Source organism: Cebus imitator, unplaced genomic scaffold (genome assembly GCF_001604975.1).
Source record: "Cebus imitator isolate Cc_AM_T3 unplaced genomic scaffold, Cebus_imitator-1.0 Scaffold39, whole genome shotgun sequence".
In the NCBI taxonomy this organism is placed as follows: Eukaryota; Metazoa; Chordata; class Mammalia; order Primates; family Cebidae; genus Cebus; species Cebus imitator.
Genome location: NW_016107354.1, coordinates 11,048,555 through 11,070,940, shown reverse-complemented (window position 1 = coordinate 11,070,940; position 22,386 = coordinate 11,048,555). Strand labels below are relative to the sequence as shown.

Sequence of the window (22,386 nt, the reverse complement as noted above, 5' to 3'; positions counted from 1 at the left end):
TAGTCATTTTACACATAACTGTATATTCTTTGACATGTTACTTTGCTTTTCTCTCATTTATCTTCTATATACACTATACCCACCCAATCTATGGTCTTGCAAAAATTTTAAAACCCAGCATAGCATACAAACGCCATCTAACACTTCAATTGTTACCTTTCGTCACCTGCCTTTTCATCAACAGCAATGAATACAAAATTTCAGTTAAACAGAAGGAATACATTCCAGAGATCTATTGTCAAACGTGGTGACTATAGTTAATAACAAGGTACTGTATTCTTGAAAATTGCTGAGAACACTTTTGCCAAAAAGAAATGTGTATAAAATAACACATATATTACTTAGCTTGATTATGTAACCATTCCAGAATGTATTCCTATTACAAAACATCATGTTGTATACCATAAATACATATAAATTTTGTCAACTGATCTTTTTTTAAAAAAGCAATAGGAGATCCACAAAGAGGTCATATTGTTTCCTATGAAACAACGGTGGCTTAGAACATGCTTTTTCTAATTAAGGGGGTACTCTCTCTCTCTTTCTCTACTTTTTCTTGGCCTATAGGGAGTGAGGTGAGGTATAAATTATTTGATAAGCACTTTCCTTGCTGTGCTACTTTCACTCCTACGCAGTCTTCAAAATTCAGGGTAAGCATCACCATCTCTTATATGGCAAGACAGTCACGATAGACATTCTGCTTTCTCTGTACCTTAGACACAATTCTATCCTTGCATTCATCTCTCAAGAGTTACATGTTTAGTATATCTACCTCCAGAGAGAGTGAGCTCATTGAAGGCAGACACTAAATTTTATTTCTCTTCCCAGTGCAGAGTACAACAGAATGCTATATGGATGTCCGACATATTTATTCCATTTAACTTTCTTAGGAAATTCACAGACTGAGACTATGATGATGCCTATTTTGTCAAAACTTGTTCTCTAGAGTGTTCAATAAGTATAAGGCATTACCACAACCCTGCCCCTCCCTTCAGGGAACACATTTTGTTGTTGAGTTTGCATCTGTGAAGGCTCTTGGGTCTAATTTAGAGTAGGAAAAATACAGAAAATTAGTAACCACATTGAAGTAGGGGCAATGCCCTGTCCCTTCCCCAGGAAAAAACATTTGATTTTCTGTCAAATGTTTGAGAACAAGGGCAGAGGGAGCCATTAACAAATGGCTCCAGAAATTGTCTGGAAGTATAATTTCAACCCATCCACCATCAGTGGCTACAAAAGGGCCTGTAATTTATGGCTTTCTCTAAAATAATGTCTAAATTGACAACTAATGCCCAGCTACATTACGCTTTTAAAATATTTGGTTATTTTGCATTTATAACATTACAAGTATATTGGTAGTGATTTTCTCTCATAAATTAAGAAGACTGTGCATAAACATACCTATTGTGCACAATAAAAACAGGGCACAAAACCAGAATTTGCTTTCACTTCTCCAGAATGAAAAGATTTCACAGTTGAATATAGGACCATATTGCCTACAGAGTTCCATGTAATTGCTTTACTTATGACACAGAAATCTAATTCTGCTTCCATGCAATTTAACAGATTTATGGAAAGCCAGATGTTAGCAATTATGGAAACCAACATTATTCATATTCTTAGTAATACAGACCTGTTTGCTCTGCACAAACTCAACTTAATCTATTATACATATCCCAAGGCATCCAACGGGAAGAAGCACCCTATTTACATATTGCAACTGTTGTTCTCTGCTGAGCAAACACAAAGTTATTCACTCATGAGACTTACCCAAATCATCAGACAGGCCTCCCAATGACAAACAGGCAATGAAAGAAAGATTAGATGAAGTATTTGAGTATTTTGTGCTCAAATCTATTAACATTAGAATGTACTTGTTTTTTCTCATTGTAAATAACGGCTGGCTGTGATCTCTTTGTGTTTCTTCTTATAAATTCATTATTTAAAATGCTTCATGCTCCAATGAATTTTTTTTCAATAAAATTCCATGGCTAAGCTTGCATTAGAACTAATTTTCTTGCATTAACATTTTCACAATTTCTGAAAGCTATTATTATTGTACTCAATTTTGCTCTTAAAAAAAAAAAAAGTCTAGTTGTGCCAAGTCAATCTGCTTTCTTCTTTGATGTGAAGTTCTTAGGTTAACTTGAGCATGTAAGAAAATGTAATTCAGAAATGTTTATATCAGCAGCAATCAAACCAATCCCAACCTAGCTACAAACAATTTTCCTACCCTCAAGACAAATGGCTCTGCAGAAGCTTTAATAGCATAACAACTGTACAAGTACTTGCCTCAGGAGCTAATAGTTCTACAGGTTGATTTCAGAGATCAAAGGAAACATTTTACCAATGGCTTGGTAACAGGTCAAAGGAGTGAACTTTTTCATTACTCCATATTCCTCTTTCTTGAATGATTTTTACAGTACATCTAGTCTTATTTTCAAACTCAAATTGGTGATGTGTCAGAAAACAAAACTTTACCTAGGGTTTAAATATCCAGCTGTGTGTGTGTTCCTATGTGGAAATCATTACCAGACATGAGTGGCTCAGGAATGAGAAGAGAGCTTGGGGATTTATTAATGACAGACAAGCAAGCGCATAGATGCCTCTCTGACAGCTGAAACAGTATTGCTTTATACAGTGGCAGAGAGAAAATTAAGGGGGAAAATATATACATTACACATTAGCAAAATAAGTAAAATAATCAAGTAGCAAAATCTGAAGTCTGATGTAACTTGCAAAATAAAAGGCTAATGAAATTTTAACCTGCACAAGGAATTTCACATCCAGAATAAGCAGTGGCAGCCATGTTCTATCATGTGCTGGCCATACCACATTTGGATATTGTATTCCCTTTAGCACACAGACTATGAAGAATGAGGTTGTCACACTTGGAACATGTCAGAAGAGATCCATTAGCCTGATGAGGGGCTCAAACTCATCTCACTTTGGCAAAACACAAGATGTTCAGCCTGCAAAGACAAAGACTAAAGGAAGAGATAAGTGAGCGATAGCTTCATCTATTTGAGATGCTCTTATGTATCTTTTAGGAAGAATTTTCAATATCCCTTTAGTATTACCTCTTCATTCCCTGTTCCAGCCCCAAACCCTCCCTGAGTCAGAAAGCAACCCTTTTCTATGCTGTTCCCTTGTTTGGTGTATAATTTTGTTGCTTTGCAATGAATCTTCCCCTTTCATTTAATTAAGGAGACTCTCTCTTTTGGCAAAGGAAAAATAAAACACTGTTTTGGCTCACTATTTCCTTGATCCAGATTTTTTTTCCTAGTATCTACAACTAGCAGCTCTCCCCATTTACTCATTTTCATTCTCTCCTGAATGTGTGCAAGCTTCCATGGGACCCTCTTCTCAAAGGCTAAATCTTGAAGTTTCTCATAACCACTAATTTGCAAAATCATCACCCTTGCTTAAAAAATGTTATAACAAACATTGTTATTGATTATTTCAGCCTAAGAGCTCCTCACTCTTTGATGCTTCTGGAATATAATATTGACCTCTTCAGCCTATTATCTTTTCATTATTTAGTCACTAGTACTCATCAATCAATAAATGAATTTCCTGCATATTTACTGAGCATCTACTCTATACACTGCTAAGTGCTGGGGAAACAATGGACAAAGAACCCAGATGGGGTCCTGTAAGTATTCATAATTATCTCTCATTTAAAAAAATTATTTGTGTATCCTAAGGTCCCATGTCTGATCCTTGATTCTCTTTCTCCTTAGTGGAAGCAGTATAGTATACCAATTAAAAGCTGAAGCTTTGTAATCCAGAAACTGTGGACACCATTTTGCCTGGCACAAAGGGAGTTTCCAAGATAGCTGACTTTCAGCACTAAAACTGAGAAAGTTCCAGCCATACAGAGCAAAATGAATCAATTCTGTCCCAGGCCCATTCCTGCAATTTATTAGTTGTATGACTAAAAATTTAACCTAACATCTCTGAATCTTGGTCCCATCATGTGGAAAATGTAGATAAAAATATAGCCCATACAATAATTTGGGCAAGTACATCATAATATGCTTGTCATGTCATATAATAATTGCTCAAAAATGATTAGTCACTATTATTGTTGGTCTTGTTCTTGTTTCTATAATTTTTCTCTCATGGATTTAATGTCATTTAACGAATTGCACTCTCCCATCTCTTCAGGACATATACTCAAACGTACTCAAATCTGTACCACCAGTCCCGATCTCTTATCATGCGGCCAGCCCAAACATTCATTGATTTGCCAAGGATTTCCACGTGAATTCTGAATACTTATACAAATACACATGGTTTTGATTAGCAGACTGGCTAGTCATACCCAGAAATGTTAACATTAAAAGCTTTCTCTGAGCCTTAATCTGTAAATGTAATGTTAAGTGAAACATGTTGAAAAACACAATTTTCTTATGCTCCATAAACTTGCTTTGGTCAGTAATTACATTTTATTTATATGATGTACAAATTTAGATGTTTTACTGTAGATGAAGAAGAGTTTCTTCTAAATTAATCAAGTTGGTTTACTTTCTGCTATGAACAAGTCATGCTTCTTTAGTGATTAAATCTGCTTAAAATCAATACAATTCTGACCAGCAGAGGGAATAAATAAAAAATCTATAAATATTGAAATACTTGCTGTTTAAAGAGAATCTTACTGCACAGAGGCTACAGTACTGATGTCAACAACCCAAAATTTATATGTTTTTATATATCTGCTTATGAGTAGGGAGGTTGTTTGTATTATTGCTGCAGTCTACTAAATGACTAATACCTGACCATACACATTCTATTGTTATAGCCATTACATTGTTTAATGTCTTTAACAAAATTTCATCCTTTGCAGAAAAGAATTACCTTTTCTGCATTTTAATTTTATGCTGCCTCTGTCTGCTTTATATTTTCTTGTATGCTTAGCTGTAAGCATTCTATCTCTTCTATCTTCCTTACCCATTCAAATTTTTAAGATTCTGGTCTTATCTTTGTGTCTCTTTTACAATGTCTTTCACCTTATAAGAAATGCATAAATATTTGCTAAATTTAAATTTGGTGGGCTGTGGTTGAAAAAGAACCCTTGGATGGCCCAGGGTTCTCTTTGGTAAAATGTATGAGTTACAGAAAATGTTTTCTAAGATCTTGTCTATTTCCAGTTGGTATGATGACTTTTCACCTCTGTAAGGCTGAGCTTGAAATTCAAGTGTTAGAATACACGTGGTGACAGAAGAAGAACAGAATAGAGGTGAAGGAAAGAACTAGCACTGGGACAACAATGCATTTTTCAGAAGTAAACAATTATCTTGGACATTCCATAATTACTGAAACATTTCTGCTTTCCCTTAATGAGTATTTGTAGTATTTGTAAGCAATTGCCAATGAGAGGAAGCAACATAAGGAAGAAGCATGTTTTTCCTGTCTGCATTGAAGCCTTTGCAATGGTGACAAATACACATGGGGAATCCAGCCAAGGTGAAAACCAAAACTAACTCTCTATTTTGACAGATCATTCTCTCAAGCAAGTTGTCAGACGAGGAATTATTTCATCTCTTTTCTATGCCAAGGAAAGGTCTTAGGCACAGGGAGGTTACAAAGTAATTTCATTCACTATGAGAGACATCCTGCAATTTACACAAAAGTCAAAGGTCTAAAAACATTGTCAATGCAGCAATTCTCAAACCAGGTCTTAATGTAAACAACAGGAGGGTTAGATTACAGGAGCTAAGAATTCCAGGTCCTTTCATGCATATTATTTATTATTTCCTTTCACTGCCCTGCCTAATTATAGTTTCTAATTTCTAAGGGTTAGTCAAGGCTTTTCCAAAAACTGTGTCCTAGTAGAGGAGTTAAGTCATTGATCAAGGACAGTAATTTGAACCACCATTCCAAGAAGGGCAGTATCGCAGAGAAGACAAACAAGCTAATTAATAAATCTTTATTTGATCTCATGGTGTCTTTTCTTAGAAGATTTTATCCCTTGGAATCTTGATCCTCTCTTCATATTTCTTTTTTAAAATGCTAAAATAAAACTAGTTTAGTGAAACAGGTCTGGGGCTGCTTCCTATTGAAAGGAAGATTCTATGAAAAGATCTATAAGGCTTTTGTGGGGACAAGGGAAAGGAAGCACAGAGGAGGGGGTTGAAGTCCACTGCTCTAAACTTTTGAGAATCAAATTCTCTTTATTTAAATTTGTATTTCTTTCTGCATTTCTTACTCTAAGGGAGGTAAAACCATTTAAGCCAAAACTAAGTTGGTTTTCAAGGAAAACCAAAGTAGGCCACTGACAAAGATCCTATCTAGGACTGAACACTAGTCAGACTCCTTTGAACAGGCGCTCTGACAAATGATTTTGTCCACCCTATTCACCAACCCCCATTAAAAGACTCCAACAAACAATAACATTTTTTTTCTAACAACTCAATGTCACATCTCTAGGATGCCAATTCCAAACCCCTTAAGTTTCTGCCTGGAAAAGGTAACGGCTGCCAAAATAATTTACTGTTCGTTTCAGCCAATACTTGAAAATAGGACCCCTTCTCTAGTCCCTGTGGAGGAGCTGAGTCTAACTTCTGTAAGTGTTACTTAACAAATTCAGATGGGTTTCACATAAACAAACCTACCCTTTCAGCTTTTGTAAATTCCACTTCCCTGACTCATGTTCAAGCCCCTTGCCTTACCCTCTTACTACTCTTTTATTCGCCCTCTAAAACACACAATCATTTCTGCACAAATTGAAGTTCCGTTCTGTTTACACTGGGCCCTCTTCCCTATTGCAATAGTTTATTAGGGATTAAAATCTGTTCTTACCACCTTAATGTCCACCTTTGTTAATCTTTCATATCACTTTTCAAAAATCTTTAATACTGCTGATATCTTTAATGCCACTCAGGGTGCCAGATTACAAACAAAAAGATTCCTGCAGTTCAACCCTGGTTGAGCCCAGCTTATCAGGGTAAGTTGTAGATGGGGGCCATTGTCCTCATTAATAGGAAAAATAATTGCTCTGAGAGTCCCTTTATAAATTCACTTTCCGGCAAATGTTTATTTGCTATATCAGATACCATTCTGGGAATTGGGAATATGACAGCAAGTAAAACAGACACAATTTCTGCTCTTGGAAGGTTAAGACTTAACAGGGGGAGATGAACAATAGATTCATGTATCTTTCAGGTATCTTCCTCAAAAATCTGCAGATGGTTTGCTATCCTGGCCACCCTAGGTACTTTTATTGAGTTATGATTAATTTACACATTTTTATGTAACAGATTTATCTTTTTGTTATGCATAATAACAATACCTTAGTAAACTCATACATTATACTTTTCAGAGTTTTCAAAATCATTTTAAATTCATCATCTAATTTGTCCTTGCAAAATACTCAGAAGGTTAGCATCAACATCATTGCCACTCAACCAAACTGAGGGTCACTTAAATGATCACTGCTTCTCAAACATTTCTACCAAAGTTATCTCCCTGGGAAAAAGAGTGAACACTCACTTGGAATCTTGGATATACATAAACCCTGTTATGTATTAGTATAAAACATACTGTTTCATATTTCAATTTTAAAAATTATTTTTGAAATAATTTAATAATAAGTTAATAATATAGTCAGGTTTATATAGAAATCATATTTTCCTGAAACCATAAAGTAAAGTAAAATTCTCTCCTAGTTTTGTGTTATCTTGTATGCAGCAGCATGCTTTTAGCAATGCTAGGACCCCAGGGTAAGAGGTATAGAAACAGCAACAAAGGGTCAAGTAACTCGCCCAGAGTCAGCCATACAACTAGAAAGTTTCTGTCAGGACACAAATGCAGGCATCCTAGCTTCAAGCCATGCTCGTCACACCTCATCACACAATGATTGCCTCTCAGTTCTGTAGAAAACAAACACAGTAACATTATGCAAAGTCTAGTTGGTAAATATCTGATATGGTTTGCCTCTGTGTCCTCACCCAAATCTTGTCTTGCAGCTCCCATAATTCCCATGTGTTGTGGGAGGGACTTGGTGAGAGATAATTGAATCATGGAGGTGGTTTCCCCCATACTGTTCTCATAGTAGTGGATAAGTCTCACAAGAACTGATGATTTTTAGGGGGTTTCTGCTTTCACTTCTCTCTCAATCTGTCTCTCACTTATTGAGAGGTAAGACATACCTTTTGCCTTCTGCCATGATTGTGAGCCTCGTCAGCCATGAGAAACTCTGAGTTCTCCATTAAACCTCTGTCTTTTGGAATTTACCCGATTTTGGGTATGTCTTTAACAACAGCATGAAAACAAACTAATACAATCTCCAACGGGACAACCTATACACTGATTCTCTAAATACTGATAATATTTAATGTTTGTAAAAGGCAATGATAAAATTATTAAATCAAGGTCTCTATCTAAAAAGCATTACCATTTATTGTAGTAGGTAGAATCCATTTACCTCATAATGCCACTTACTCACTCCTCTCCATTTCTGCTACCTGGACCATTTATTACAATGGCATCACACTGGTCTGCCATGGTCTCTTCTTCAAAAAAAAGCCAAATAAATATTCTGATTACGCTACTCTCATTATCTTGAAGATTTTTTCAGCAGGAAAATGATCCACTTTCAATTGTTCCACGATTGTGTATTTAGGAATTGGTAGAAACCTGTATTTGAATCTATCTCTTACTTACATGTGTCCCCAAACAAACTGTTTTAGGATGTCATTTTTACAATTTCTCACTTGAGAAATTGTTACTCACTATGTGGCAATGAGAAAATTCAGACTTCTCTGTTCTTCGGTTTGTCTATCTATAAAGCAGGAAGTCATAACAAACTTGAAGGTTCATTATGAGAATTTTAGGAAAAATTTAACACATAGTAGTTGCTTGATAATGATTATGTTCAATAGCTGCCTAATTCTGAGGGCTTCACTTTTTTTCAGAATAAAGTCATTTTAAGCAAAAGGAACAGCAGAAATAAAATTGCACAGGTGCAGAAAACCACACTGATACATTTATGATAGAGTATCTGAAATTTTGTGGGGAGTACTACTATATTTGTGTAACTACATGTCATATTAAAAATAGCGACTTCTTTACAAATGATTGCATTTTCAAAACAAAATAATGTGACGCTGATACTATGAAATAAAATTCAAAACTTATAACTCCTTGCCTTAGAACACACTACCCTTCACCACACTGAAGTAGTGTGGATTTCTGCTTCATCCACACTGAAAATCTCACCATTCTTGGAACACAATTAGATTACTTTCATGCCTGCATCTACAATCAGATTACTATTACTGCCTGGAATACTTCCCTTAATGAGTATCTTGCCTGGAAAAAATTCCTTCTCATTCAATAGGACTGGTGCAATTATATTTTCTGTGAAAGATTACCATATACATTGCCATCCCCAAATATCCTAACTCCATGAGAAGTTAGTCACTTTTTCTTTGAGTCTTTTTTTTTTTTTAATTGATTTATGATCTAGCTGGTCCACAGTACAGCCTCCCCAAATCCCTGTTCACTTCCACTGTCTCCACTTCAGACTGGAAAGGCTGTGTCATATTCCTCTCTGCATGCCTAAGGCTTAGTACAGGTACTAACACTAACCAGATGCTTTCAATAAATGCTCTTTTAACAAATGACCGGTGATTTTATGCTGGCAGTGCTTTAATTGATCTGGGTACTACAGATTAAATTCCCTGCTCATAAGCACACAGGTAAATATTTCACGGCAGCTTGAGTGATATCAAAGTAAAAACAAAAACAAAAAAAAACTATTCAATATTTATTTCGAAGAAATTGTAGATAATTGTATTAGCCCATTCTCATGCTGCTAATAAAGATATATTCAAAACCAGGTAATTTACAAAGAAAATTTACAAAAAAATTTACAGACATTTAAAACTTATGAAATACAATTTGCGTATAAACTTCAAGATCTTGTGTAGAACACTAAAAAGCTTCTCTTGTTGCTTGTCTTCCAAAAAGTCAAGTTCACAGTGAGGAAAGGGCCCTAAAACCATAACCACACTACAAAGCACCTTTTTAGGGGAACATATCAATCTTTTCCTTGGGTATTACCCAATTCTTTCTCTTCAAGTTTCAGCTCTCCAATAAAGCCTCTACGTCCCCAACCCATGTCCTCCTTTTCTCAGGACTCCCACCAGGTCTATCACAGAATACAAAATTGTCATCCAGCACTTGTGAAATCCTGATTCACAATCCTTTTTATATCCCCAAAATCTAAAAGTGTACCTGACTTCTGAGTTCCTGTGGTCTGAGACATCACATAAACAACTCTTTATCACAGTGGGAATGAGAGAAACCTTCAAAATGGCATTTTAAAAAGTAGAGATTAGCTTGACAATGTGGAAAGAAGACAAAATACCTACATAAAAGAGAAATATGTTTCTCAAAAACATTATGACTGGAAACATTTACCTTAGGGACAAACCTAGAATGTCACTCAATAATTGACAGTTGTTTTTAGTAGTGCACATTTTTAATGACCATATTTTTTAAAAGTAATAGACAAATAGGCACATATGGGAAGGATATCCTTAAACCAAAGTTAAGATAGTAGTAGAAAAATTCTGACAGTTATAGAGCAAGTAATATATGCAATCATTTTTTGCCATAGAACTGAAAAAAAGAAAACTTATCTGAAACAGCTCATTATTCAATGATACTGAGTAAATAAGGTTTTCTAGAAATTCCTAGTAGGCTATGTTCATTCCCAAGTTTTCAATTAGTTTATTTTAGAGTAATAGAAACCAAATCCATAAGACGTCTGGGAGAGAAAAGGGTTCTAAGACCAAATAAATTTAGAGCATTCACAATATAAAATAAAGGCTTTTTGTCCATTAAATGGAGATCACAAATATTTATACCTAGTAGAGTTGTTTTGAGGATAAAATGAGTAAAGAAATGTCAAGCTCTTAGAAGAGGACATAGAACATGAAGTAATGAATTAATCTTAGATATTAATATTTACTTTTATTATTATACCTATAAAATACCTAAAGCCTTCCATCCTTCAAGTCAAATTAGCCCTAAGCATTGTGGTATGACTGTTCTTTGATCTTCTCTAATCACGTTCTTCCCTAATCACCTATATATTTTATAGTGTTGACCCTATATTTTAAAGTTAATTACAACCTATATCAGAAGACTATTGGTTGTTTTATGTATGTTGGTTTTTTTTTGTCTTCAACATGGAATTTAAAATTCTCTATGGTATAAATTCTTTGCATTTTACATACCACCTAGCTTAGTGCTAAGGCCACTATAGGGTATTTTTTAAGGATAAAATACTTATAGTAACATAATAACATCCCAATACATGTGAAGGTTTTTTTTTTTTTAAGTAGTTTTCTTTTCTTTTTTTTTTTTTTNAGTCTTGCTCTGTTCAGGCTGGAGTGCATCGGTGAGATCTCAGCTCACTGCAACCTCCGCCTCCTGGTTAAAAGCAATTATTGTGCCTCAGCCTCCCAAGTAGCTGGGATTACAGGCACATGCCACCACACCCAGTTACTTTATTTATTTATTTATTTATTTATTTATTTATTTATTTTGATTTTTAGTAGAAACGGTGTTTCACCATGTTGGCCAGGATGGTCTCGATCTCCTGACCTCGTGATCCACCCGCCTCGGCCTCCCAAAGTACTGGGATCACGGGGGTGAGCCACTGCACCCAGCCATAGTTTTCTAATTTTTCTCCTTTTCATTATTGCCCATGTGATCTTCACTTGAGCTAGAACTGCAATTCCCCTGCCTCCCCATATGCTGATCATGGCTTCATGTCATGGTCCAATGTTGGATTTTTTTGTTTGGGTTTTTATTTTTCTTTATGACTTGTCATAGTTGTCATTAGGAAGGTATTTAAAAGATTGCAACTGGAAAGATAACAAACAGGTTGGGAATGGCTTACAGGATAGCCCCTACTGCTAGTTGTTAGGTTGTGTTAGACTAACTCCCAGAAAGGCTTAGAAACTCCTAAAAAGTACACATAGAAAACAACTTGTAGGCTTGCTCTGTCAGCCCAGCTAGGTTGTGGGTAATGAATAAAACTTGGGTTCACTTCTGAGTCTAGTAATGTACTCTATTCTGCTGTTATTTTGTGAAGTGATTATCATTGAAACTGAGGAGGTGCATTTGCCTTCCCAGAGAAGTCTGTAAAATATATCCAAGTTACCTCACATGCTAAATAGCTCTAGGCTTAAGTGTGTATGGCTAGACTTGAAAAAGAGCAGACCAGCTTCCAGAGGGTCCGATGTGATTTATTTTTCACCTAATTTATCATCTGCAACTAGTCCACTGTACAGTCCTTTCTGGGGTACCCAGAAGATATTTTCTGTTAGATGCTGTAAAATGTTCTTAACCTCTCAATTCTGTGTCCTGATAATATACATTCCATACTGAGGTGGTGTCTGGGTCTTGGTCTCTCTGTCCATCTGAAACTTTTAGTGACATATGGAAATTTTGTGTCATGCACCTGAGGCCCTCTGAGTCCCAAAATCGTGCTTGCATTTACTTCATACTGATTCTAGTTAGGTGCACAAAGCTATTTAAACAGTGACGTGGCTAAGTGGCATCTGCTTAAAGGAATGCTCTTCAATGATAGAGAATTTAGTACTTTGATAAAACTGTGTATAAAGCTCTATGGAAACAACAATTTTGAAATAATGAGACCACACTACACATTATCAAATAAAAGTGGCATGCCATTTAACCAAAAATATCTTATGTGTGGGTGAGTCTTATTGCTTAGCATAAGGAGAAAATCTGTGAGTGTCCTGGGATTAGTGTCTATGCCTTGTCTCTTAAACTTCCTTAGTTTGAAATACCCAAGTCCACTAAGGTGCTTTTCCACCCTGGCTTATCTCTTCCCTGGAATAGAGAAAACAGCACATGTGAGACTTGACGATTATGTATGCAACTTCAGTTTAAATTAGAATAATTTATATACTCATGTTTCCCATTTTCTATGACTGCCAAAATATTCATGAACATCTTTGACAACTATCATTGGTGAATACATTTTCCTTATTTTCAAATATTTTTATTTTAAATAACTCTTGAACATGTAATCTTTGTATATAATATTCTAATTGCTTTTAAGAAGCAGTGTATAATTAATAAATAAGTACATTGTAAAAATTTGTTTAAAAATCTGTCTACCACTGTTTTCTCTTTCTCTTTATTCTGCCACCCTCTCTTTCCTTTTTCTTCTCTGGATTTACATCACTAGAAATGCAAAGAAGGTAATGACATCAGTGGATATCCCAGTAGTATTATTATAAAGGTTGTTTTCAGATTAACTGTCAAAAACATGTTACTTAGTCATCCTGCCCATGGCTCAGAAGGATGGCCCCAGAACACATCCCTTGATTCCAGTGAATAAAATAAGTCTCTAGTGCTCATGACACAGAGAGAATATTGTAAATGTCCATTTGGGTCTCACCTATTTCTCTCATGCTCCCTTTGCCTTGTCTCTTTGATCTCCAACTGCTCTGCCTTACATCTCCTCTACCTATGAGCCCATCACTGGGCTCCTCCCTTCCAGAAAACAGTACAGTGTGAATATATTAAGAGCAGAAGCTTTGGGATCGAACACACCTGGATTATGGCTTCGGTGTGCCATTTATCAGCTGTGGAATTTGGGACAAGTTCTCTATCCTTGGGCTCATACTTTCTTCACTTTTACAATGGGGGTAATAAGTAGGCTTTCCTCCTATGACCACTGTGAAATTAAATTAGACAATACATGAAATTTCATGGTTCTGTGTCTAGCACATCATGCAGTTGTTCAGTTAATGAAAATGTCTAACATATATTGAGTGCTTAAAATCTAAGTGCTGAATACTTCTTTCCTTTGTTAGCTCATTTAATTGACATGATGACTCCACAGCAACCTATGAGGTTGATGCTTTTGTAAATTGCTGAGAGCAGTGTCTGGCACAAAGTAAGCTCTCAGTAAATGTTATCTCTTATTAGTACTACTGTTATTGTTTTCCTGTGACAGGTAAGGGAACTGAGGTAGAGGGAGGTTAAATGTTGACAATTACTATATAATACTTGTCAGGAAATGTGCATATAAAAACACACATTAGAAAAAGTTCCATTGTAAGTATTATTTGAATCACTGCACACTAAGAAAACTAAGGTTTTGAAAGGTTAAATATCTTTCCAAATGCTGCTAGGCTAGAAAGTGGCCAGGTTGGGATTGAATCCAGGTTTATGTCCTTTAAACCTGCCTGTCCGTTACATCACAGTGTTGCCTGCTAAGCCTTCATAAATCCCCCACTTCAGTGAGGTTTGTCACTGAGAGCATTTTTACAGATAGAGCACCTCCAGGTTCTACCCCTTTTTATCTCCACTCCTATGAAAAACAGGAACTTAGCAGAAGAAGTTGAAGCGAAATCATTCTTAGACCATTTCATTTATTCCTGACACATCCACCAGATAAAATGGAAATTTCTTTCCCAAGGGATTTCAGTGGAACGTGTTTGATTCATATTGTTTTGCACGGTGACCGTGGTTTCAGCAGCTACTCTGAGAAGTAAATCCTCACTGTGCCATTTGCAGTGGCCTGAAAGCAGGCTCTAGACTCTGGGAAACTGCTTCATCCAACTAAGTGCTTATAAAGGAGATAGTAACAGGAGGCCAACAGGTGCTCGGTCCTGTAAGAATAGCTGTATCATATGTCATCTTTGAGTATGTCTCTAGAACAACATGGGCTTCATGGTGAATGAAACATTTTGTTTGATAACAAAAAAAGCACAACCAGTACAATTTAATTCAACATTAATTTGATAAAATGTATCAAAAAAAAAGACCTCAGTCATTCTGTAGGTGATAAAGATGTAATTAAAAACACAAGTCTTATCTGCTAAATTCTATAAAAGAATAGCAAATAAATGACTATGAAGACAAATAACAGGGGAGAAATTTTTATTATTATTATTAGAAGAACTATATGACAGTGGTTCTCTGATATTGACCAAATAGTCCTTCTAATAATTACTTATAGTCTTTTAAAAAATGACTTCATGAAGTAAGCCAGTGATATGGTTTGGATTTGTGCCTCTACCCAAAGCTCATGTCAAATTGTAATCTCCAGTGTTGGAGGACGGTCCTGGTGGGAAGTGATTCAATCATGGGAGTGAACTTCCCCCTTGCTGTTCTCACGATAGTGAGTATGTTCTCATGAGATCTGGTTGTTGAAAAGTACATTGCACCCCACTCCTTTACTTTCTTCCTCCAGCTTCAGTAGGATGTGCCTGGTTCCCCTTTGTCTTCCACCATGATTGTAAGTTTCCTGAGGCCTCTTAAGCTATGCTTCCTGTACAGCCTGTGGAACCATGACCCAATCAAACTTCTTTTCTTTATAAATTACCCAATCTCAGGTAGTTCTTTATAGCAGTGTGAGAACAGACTAATATAGCCAGTCATATAGAGGTAAATATTTAATATTCTCACTCGTGTAGGAGCTAGAAAAGCCGATCTGATGGAGGTAGGGAGAATGATCAATAACAGAGACTGGGAAGGGTGTGCAGGTTGGGGAATGGATGTTAAAGAGAGGTTGGCCAATGGGTACAAAATACAGTTAGACATAAGGAATAAGTTACAACGTTTGATATCAGAGTAGGGTGACTGTAGTTAACAACAATATACTATATACTTCAAAATAGCTGCAAGAGAGGACTCCCATTGTTCTCAACACATAGAAATGATAAATACACAAGGTGGTATATACCTCAAATACCCTGACTTGATCATTACACATTCTATGGTTGTAACAAAATATCACATGTATCCTACAAATATGCAAAAATATTATGAATTGATTAAAAAAATTAAACAAATTTTAGGAAAGGATGTCAATCTAGGTCCCACACCAGACCAATGTCCCATCACAGACATTTTTTAAAAGCTACTGATATGGAAATACTGTAGAAGAGGGCAGTTCCCTGTCAAAGGCTCCCCCTCAAGTCTGGAAACCCATGTCCCTAAATGGGAACAGGAATTTCTGTTTCACACTCAAAAGCTGCCTTTTGGCCCACCACACCTCTATATCCTGTACCCATAGAAACCTCCAACCCCAGGTTCCACAAGCAGATGAGCATACAAACAGAAGAGCAGAACAGCAGCAGAGAAGAAGAGAAGAGAAGGAGCATCTGAATGTCAAAAGGAGTTTGGCTAGGGACACTCAGAGAGGAGATTAGCTGCTGGATAAGCTCCAGGGGAAGATCATCTTCCCACTCCATCCTTTTTTCAGCTCCCCATCTATTCCACTGAGAGCTACCTCCACCACTCAATAAAGCCCCACATTCACCATCCTTCAAGTTCGTGCATGAACTGATTTTCCTGGACATCAGGCAAGAGCTTGAGATATAGAAAGCTGTTACACTGACCCTCTGGCGTTGTAAAAAGGCTGAGGGTCCACTGAGGTGTTTAACACTTATGCTGCCTGTGGATGGCAAAGCTAACAGAACATACTGTAATACACACCCACTTGAGCTTCAGGAGTTGCAGGCATCTACTCCTACATGTTACTGTGGGGCCGGACCCCAAAAGTGCTTGCCCCAGCTCCTGTACTTGCCCATCTGTGTACTCCCTTTCCTGTAAGGGGTTTGAGAGCACATGGCAGGCGAACAGACAAGCCACATCTTTGTCACAAGTCCTGTAAAGCGGGTCAAGGAACTCTCCTGTTTCACTGCTCTGTTGAATCTACTAGACACAGTTTTGAGAATCCCTGCTTTACAGAGTAAGACTTCATCAGGATTTTAACTAATGGAAATAGGACTATGGGGATAGTCAGTGAAAAGCATACAAACAAAAGGGTAGAGGAAAGAGAATGCAGGATTTAGGAAGAGCAGAATAAGGATTTTAGTAGGCTTGAGTATCCATGCAAAGTATAAGAGGGAACAGAGGAAAACAAAGTTTCATTTGTGATAGCAATATCATGCAAACTGATTGACATTCCAAAGAGTCTGAATCTTATTTTTAAAATATGCAAAGTACTGCTGTTTATACATGCCATTGTTAATTATATATTAGTTCTTCTCATTTCTGAATGACCCAGATAACTATGTCTAGATAAAAGAGCAATTACTCACAACTTCTATATTAAAACTGAGAATCACTGACTACTACCACTACATCAAAACGCAGAGTGCACTGTACCTTACAGTACAAAAAAATCACTGCCATCATCTTCTTCTGCAAATTGCAATTTGCAAATTTTTGTGTACGATTTTCTCCTGGCATTATAAAGATATACAAGCTAAAGAGAGACAGACAAAAAGAGGGAGAGAGATAGAGAGGGAGAAGAGACTACCTCTGATAAGCTCTTCAAGAATAGTGATTCTGTCTGCCTCTGCAATACTAGGACTGGTCATTTCTTCAAACATATGTTATACTTTAAGAGAAAAAGGCAAATCTTAAACATTTTTTCTCACAAAGTAAGAAATCTTACAAGCATGCTGTTTTTTATGATACCGATATTATCGAGGGCTTACAGTAATGGATAAGATCAGTGGTGAAGGTGCTATTATCCTCCTCTGAAAAAAAGTGACATAGCATGGCATGAGACTGTTCTTCTAAAAGCCTAAACTGATACATTTTAGATGACATATGCCACTGTCTGAAGAAAAAAAAAACATAGCTGAGTACATGTTGAAAACCACTCTTTTAAAAAACACTGTAAAGTTTATTTTAGATGCTATTTCTTCTAAATGTAAGCATTAGTGGTTGATGTTATTTAGAGTTTATTCAGATGTGCTCATTTTCAGTGCCATTAAGCTATGTTATTATGATCCAGAATATGTCAGGTCATTAATCTCTCAAGAACAGGCATCTTAACTTGTTCATAACCATAATTCCAGAAGACCCAAGGCAGTGCTAGTATGATGGTTGCTCTCAATAAACATTTTTTTTAAATAAAAGACTCACATGCTTTTGTGATATCTAACATCTTATGTCATGCACCACAATCTACACAACTAGATATACCAAACAAAATAGAAAATAAATCTGACCTGAGACAGTTTTGAACGTCTATGCCTTCAGTCATTTGACATATATGCATTACATGCCTTCTCTTTGACTACATTATCTTAGAGGTTGGGCATACAGAGGTAAAAGGCAAACAAAGTCTCTGCCGTCAAACAACTTCTATACTTGTGGCAAGAGAATATTATACACATGTGCTGTGAATAAAAATGCTTAAAAAAGGATATAAATGAGTATTATAACAAAGTGAGTAGGGAAGGATTATGTCAGAGCAAAGTTAGGGAGGGTCTCCATGAAGAAGTGACGTTTATCTGAGACCTAAGTAACATGGCAGCCACACAACAAGAGAGGTGTTGAGTGTTCTGGATAGGGAAAACAATAAAGGCAAAGCCCCTAAAACTAAAATGAGCTTTTTGTCATGTTCAAGGCGTGAAAAGATCAAAAAGCCTTACATATATGGGAAATGAGTCCAAGAAGCAGGCAGGAACAATGTCATCTAAAACCATGAAAGCCATATAATGTTAGAAATTTATTTTACATTAATTGCGAAGGCATTAGAAGGCCATAATAAGTAAGTGTCATTATCTGACTTACTTATTTGTTGTCCAAGAATTATTCTGAACCAACAGATTAGTCTCAACTACCACAGAAATCCTAAGTGATGGTCAGATTTCTGTCCTTTTGAAGGCTCATTTACAAACATTTTCCCAAAAGTGTGGAAATGAAAGGAAATTTAGACTATCAACTACCCAAATTAAAAATGCCACTAATTCAAACAACTCCAACTCCAAGGAGTCCATTTCACTGAGGTTTTCCTGTGCAGAACAGGGATCAGTTTGTAGCTGAAGCAAGAGGCTCTCTGAGAGTGCAGGAATTTCACCTCCTCCTTCAGGCACGCTACTCAGCATATTAGAGGGAAATCAGCACCAGGACAGGTGCCAGGGACATTGATGAGGGTGGCAGGGCTCTCCAGACAACATCAAAACAAGGGGCATAAACTGAAACTGTTCCTAGATGCTCCCTTAACCTAGATCTGATCCTCAACTTGTATCCAAACCAGTTATGTGGCTGGGAATGAGGTGACACCTTTCTGAGACTGAGTTTCTTTATTGATCACATGATATGGTTACATTTTCACATTTGTTAAACAACAACCACCAAATGGTCTCACTGCAGAGGCAGAAGAATAAAACCTCACAGTCTAGTAAGAGAGCAAATAAATTGTACAAGTGACGCTACTAAAACATACACCAAACAAAAAGGTCTAGAGTTAGCAGAAGAAAGGAGTGACAAGTCTTAGGAAGACACCAAAGAATACTTCATGGGGACTTGGTGAAACATAAGTTAATTTAGGAATATTAAATTCATATGTGAATCATCATGTTTCATTCCAGCCAGAGGGGACAGCCTATACGAAGGTAGAGAAGTGTGCAATCCCATGGCAGATCGAAACACTTATAAAATTGGTTTAACTACATTGAATACATATAGACACAAAGATAGGAACAAAAGATACTGAGGACTGCCTGAGAAGGGAAGAAAGGGGAAGGGTATGGTTTGGAAGGCTACCTATTGTGTACTATGCTCACTACCTTGGTAACAGGATCATCCATATACCAAGTCTCAGCAATGTGTAGATTACCCATGGAAGAAACCTGTACCTGTATTCCTTGAATTTAAAAGTAGCAAAACATAAAATAATGAACAAATAAAATTGGTTTCACTAGCTGGACTCTAAGGTCCTTTGTGTGCTAAAAATTTAAGAGTTTCCCCTTTTAATGATGTCAAATATAATCTGTAAAAATTAAAATTTTCTTTTAGCTACCATGCTTAATTTCATATGTTAATATTCTATCTTCATTGCTCAACAATAGCCACTAGACCTATTCCTGTTCATATAACATCCATGTACAATGAGCTGCATATGTACAGAAGTACCTGGCAATATGTAAAGGAAAAGAAGTATGAACAGAGTATGGGGTAGAATGCTGAATACACAGTGACATTTAAAATAAGAGCTGACATTTCTTGAACATTTAACAGATATTAATCCAATTAATTATCACAAGACTCATCTCGATAAGATAGAAACATTGTTTCTATTTTACAGCTGCGATAGCTGAAGCACAGACTAGACAGAAACTTGTCCATGGTAAATGACTTAGAAGCAGCACAGCTGGAATTTGACTGCCAACATCTGGCCCAAAAGTCTATGCTTTTAGTAACTACACTACCTGCCTCTCAACAATAATGTCAAGATTGTAGGAGATAATTCATGCCACATGGCCGTGAGTTCATCTTTGCTTTAGATCAATATCAGTAGAGAAGTTGAAAAAACACTGACTATATATCTGCAGCAGCCTTTAGAAAAAAATAATATGCCCTAAGCAGAGAAAACAAATTTTCAAAATCAAATTCCCATTTTCTAATTCAGCAAGCTGAACTTTGGGAAGCCAAGGTCAGAATGCTTGCTCCCTAGGTTGGTCCAAATCAGCATTAAGAATTCAACTGAGTCCACACACCATGAACGAATTGGATTGGCTAAGGTTCTCATACAGACAGTTAGGTTTTTGATCAGTTGTTTGGATTTCATGAAAGTTGTAAGGTCTTAAAGGTGAATAACTCCATCTGCTAATTTCCTATGTTCAGCATTTAACAGAACCACAAGCAGAGACCCATAAAGGAGACTTTGCAAGAGATGATGGTAGTAGCAATAGCAACAATAATGTTAATGCAACTATATCATATATGTGCATCAATTCAAATCTTGAAATTTTAAAATAGGTGTTATTCTTATTTAATCCTAATAATATATGTATATTGTTATCCCCATTGTTTATATATACACAGAAGAAGGATTAGAGACTATGGTGACCTTTACAGCATAAGGGCTAATATTCAAACTAAACTTTCTTATTCTAAATCCAGTATCCAATATTTTTAATATTTCTTCCTCTCTACAGTTGCCTCTCAAACTATCAAAAATTTCACAAGACAGCACAGTTTTCCTTAAAAAGAATTAAGAAGACTAAGGTTTTCCTTAGAAAGAGCAAAGCCATAGCATAAAGACCCAGGTTTTGTTCCTCTGTCACAATTTCTGTATAAAAATTCTAGTACTCCACATTGCATGATCCCTGGCCTGATCCCTGAATTGCAGAGGGAGAAAATTAGAAAACTGCTATGTTTAACTAATGAATGGCCATATTTGAACACAGGGAGCTGAACAGAGTACCAAAGCAAGCTGCACCTCCTGCAAAGGTCTGAGTGGTTGGAGGGCATGTCTGAAAGCTGCTTACCAATACAGGACTCCCCGGACAGTGAATAGGTCCCATCGTCATGGAAACCGCTTCTGCACTCACAGTGGTACCACCCTGGCAGGTTAACGCAGCGGGAATGGTTGTGGCACTCAATGATTCCCTCTGTACATTCATCAATATCTGCCTCAGAGAAAAACACAAGCCCACGAGGATATTAATTTCTTTTGACACTAACCTTTCAGGAAATGCCTAAAACATGCTCATGTCAACATATCAATTAAAACTGTTTAGTCACCTAAAATGAAAGTCACCGGAAGAACCAGATCCCACATTTTCCAGAATCCAAATGAATTGAAAGCTTCAATCTTGAATGTTTTCTCTCATATTGAACAATGCATGAGAGCTTATGGTCACAAAAAATTCCTAACTCAAAAGCTGTGTTGTCCCTGAATAACTAAGAACTAAGTTGAGGCTATTTTACACAGTTTCAATATTGGGTGTATATGACTTTTTTTTTGGATTAAATGTTTCTAAATTGGCAATTCCAGATTTTACTGTGTGTCCTTTGAAGATATTTATGAACAAATAAGTTCAGGAACCTTGGATTAAATATTAGTAAATTGATTTTTTAAATGACAGCCCCAGAGACTCGTCATAATTATATGTCCTGCAAGACTTTGAGATAAGATTGATAATATGCAAAGTTTCCCAAATTTATTTAGCTAATAACTACCTTTTCTTGCGATACCTTTAATATCTTGCAAAACTAGTGCTGTGGGGAACACAGTTTGGGAACTATTGTTCCAGTTCTTTAAAAACTACTGATTAATTATGCTAGTCCATCAGAGATCCTCATTCTTCACTCATTCTTAAGAAAAGGAAGTCTCCTAGGCTTTTTTTGTTTATTTGTTTGTATGTTTTTCTCTAGTCTCTGGCTTTTTATAATTAGCAAACACCTGAATCATGTATAGATTTTCTTGCACAAAGGCTTGTCTCTGCACTGAAGGAGGTTGATACCATTGCACAAAACAGAATTGCAATTGTTAAATCAGGTTCAGTTCATTCTTACAGAATTTCTCCAAGTAATTATTTCTCAGAATGTAGCCACTGTTGTCTGGGAATCTCC

General features: G+C 36.4%; 1 protein-coding gene across 3 annotated transcripts in view; it reads right to left on the bottom strand.

Annotated features, from left to right (window-relative positions):
- Positions 1 to 22,386, bottom strand: part of NELL1 (neural EGFL like 1) — an 888,103-nt gene that overhangs the window by 17,949 nt on the left and 847,768 nt on the right. For 2 of the 3 annotated variants that reach the window (XM_017525920.2, XM_037737557.1), the window contains one exon: positions 21,300 to 21,440. The exons of the other annotated variant lie outside the window; for it this stretch is intronic. In XM_017525920.2, the coding sequence (XP_017381409.1) occupies positions 21,300 to 21,440 (141 nt within the window). The remainder of the gene's footprint in view (positions 1 to 21,299; positions 21,441 to 22,386) is intronic. 3 annotated transcript variants of the gene reach the window in all.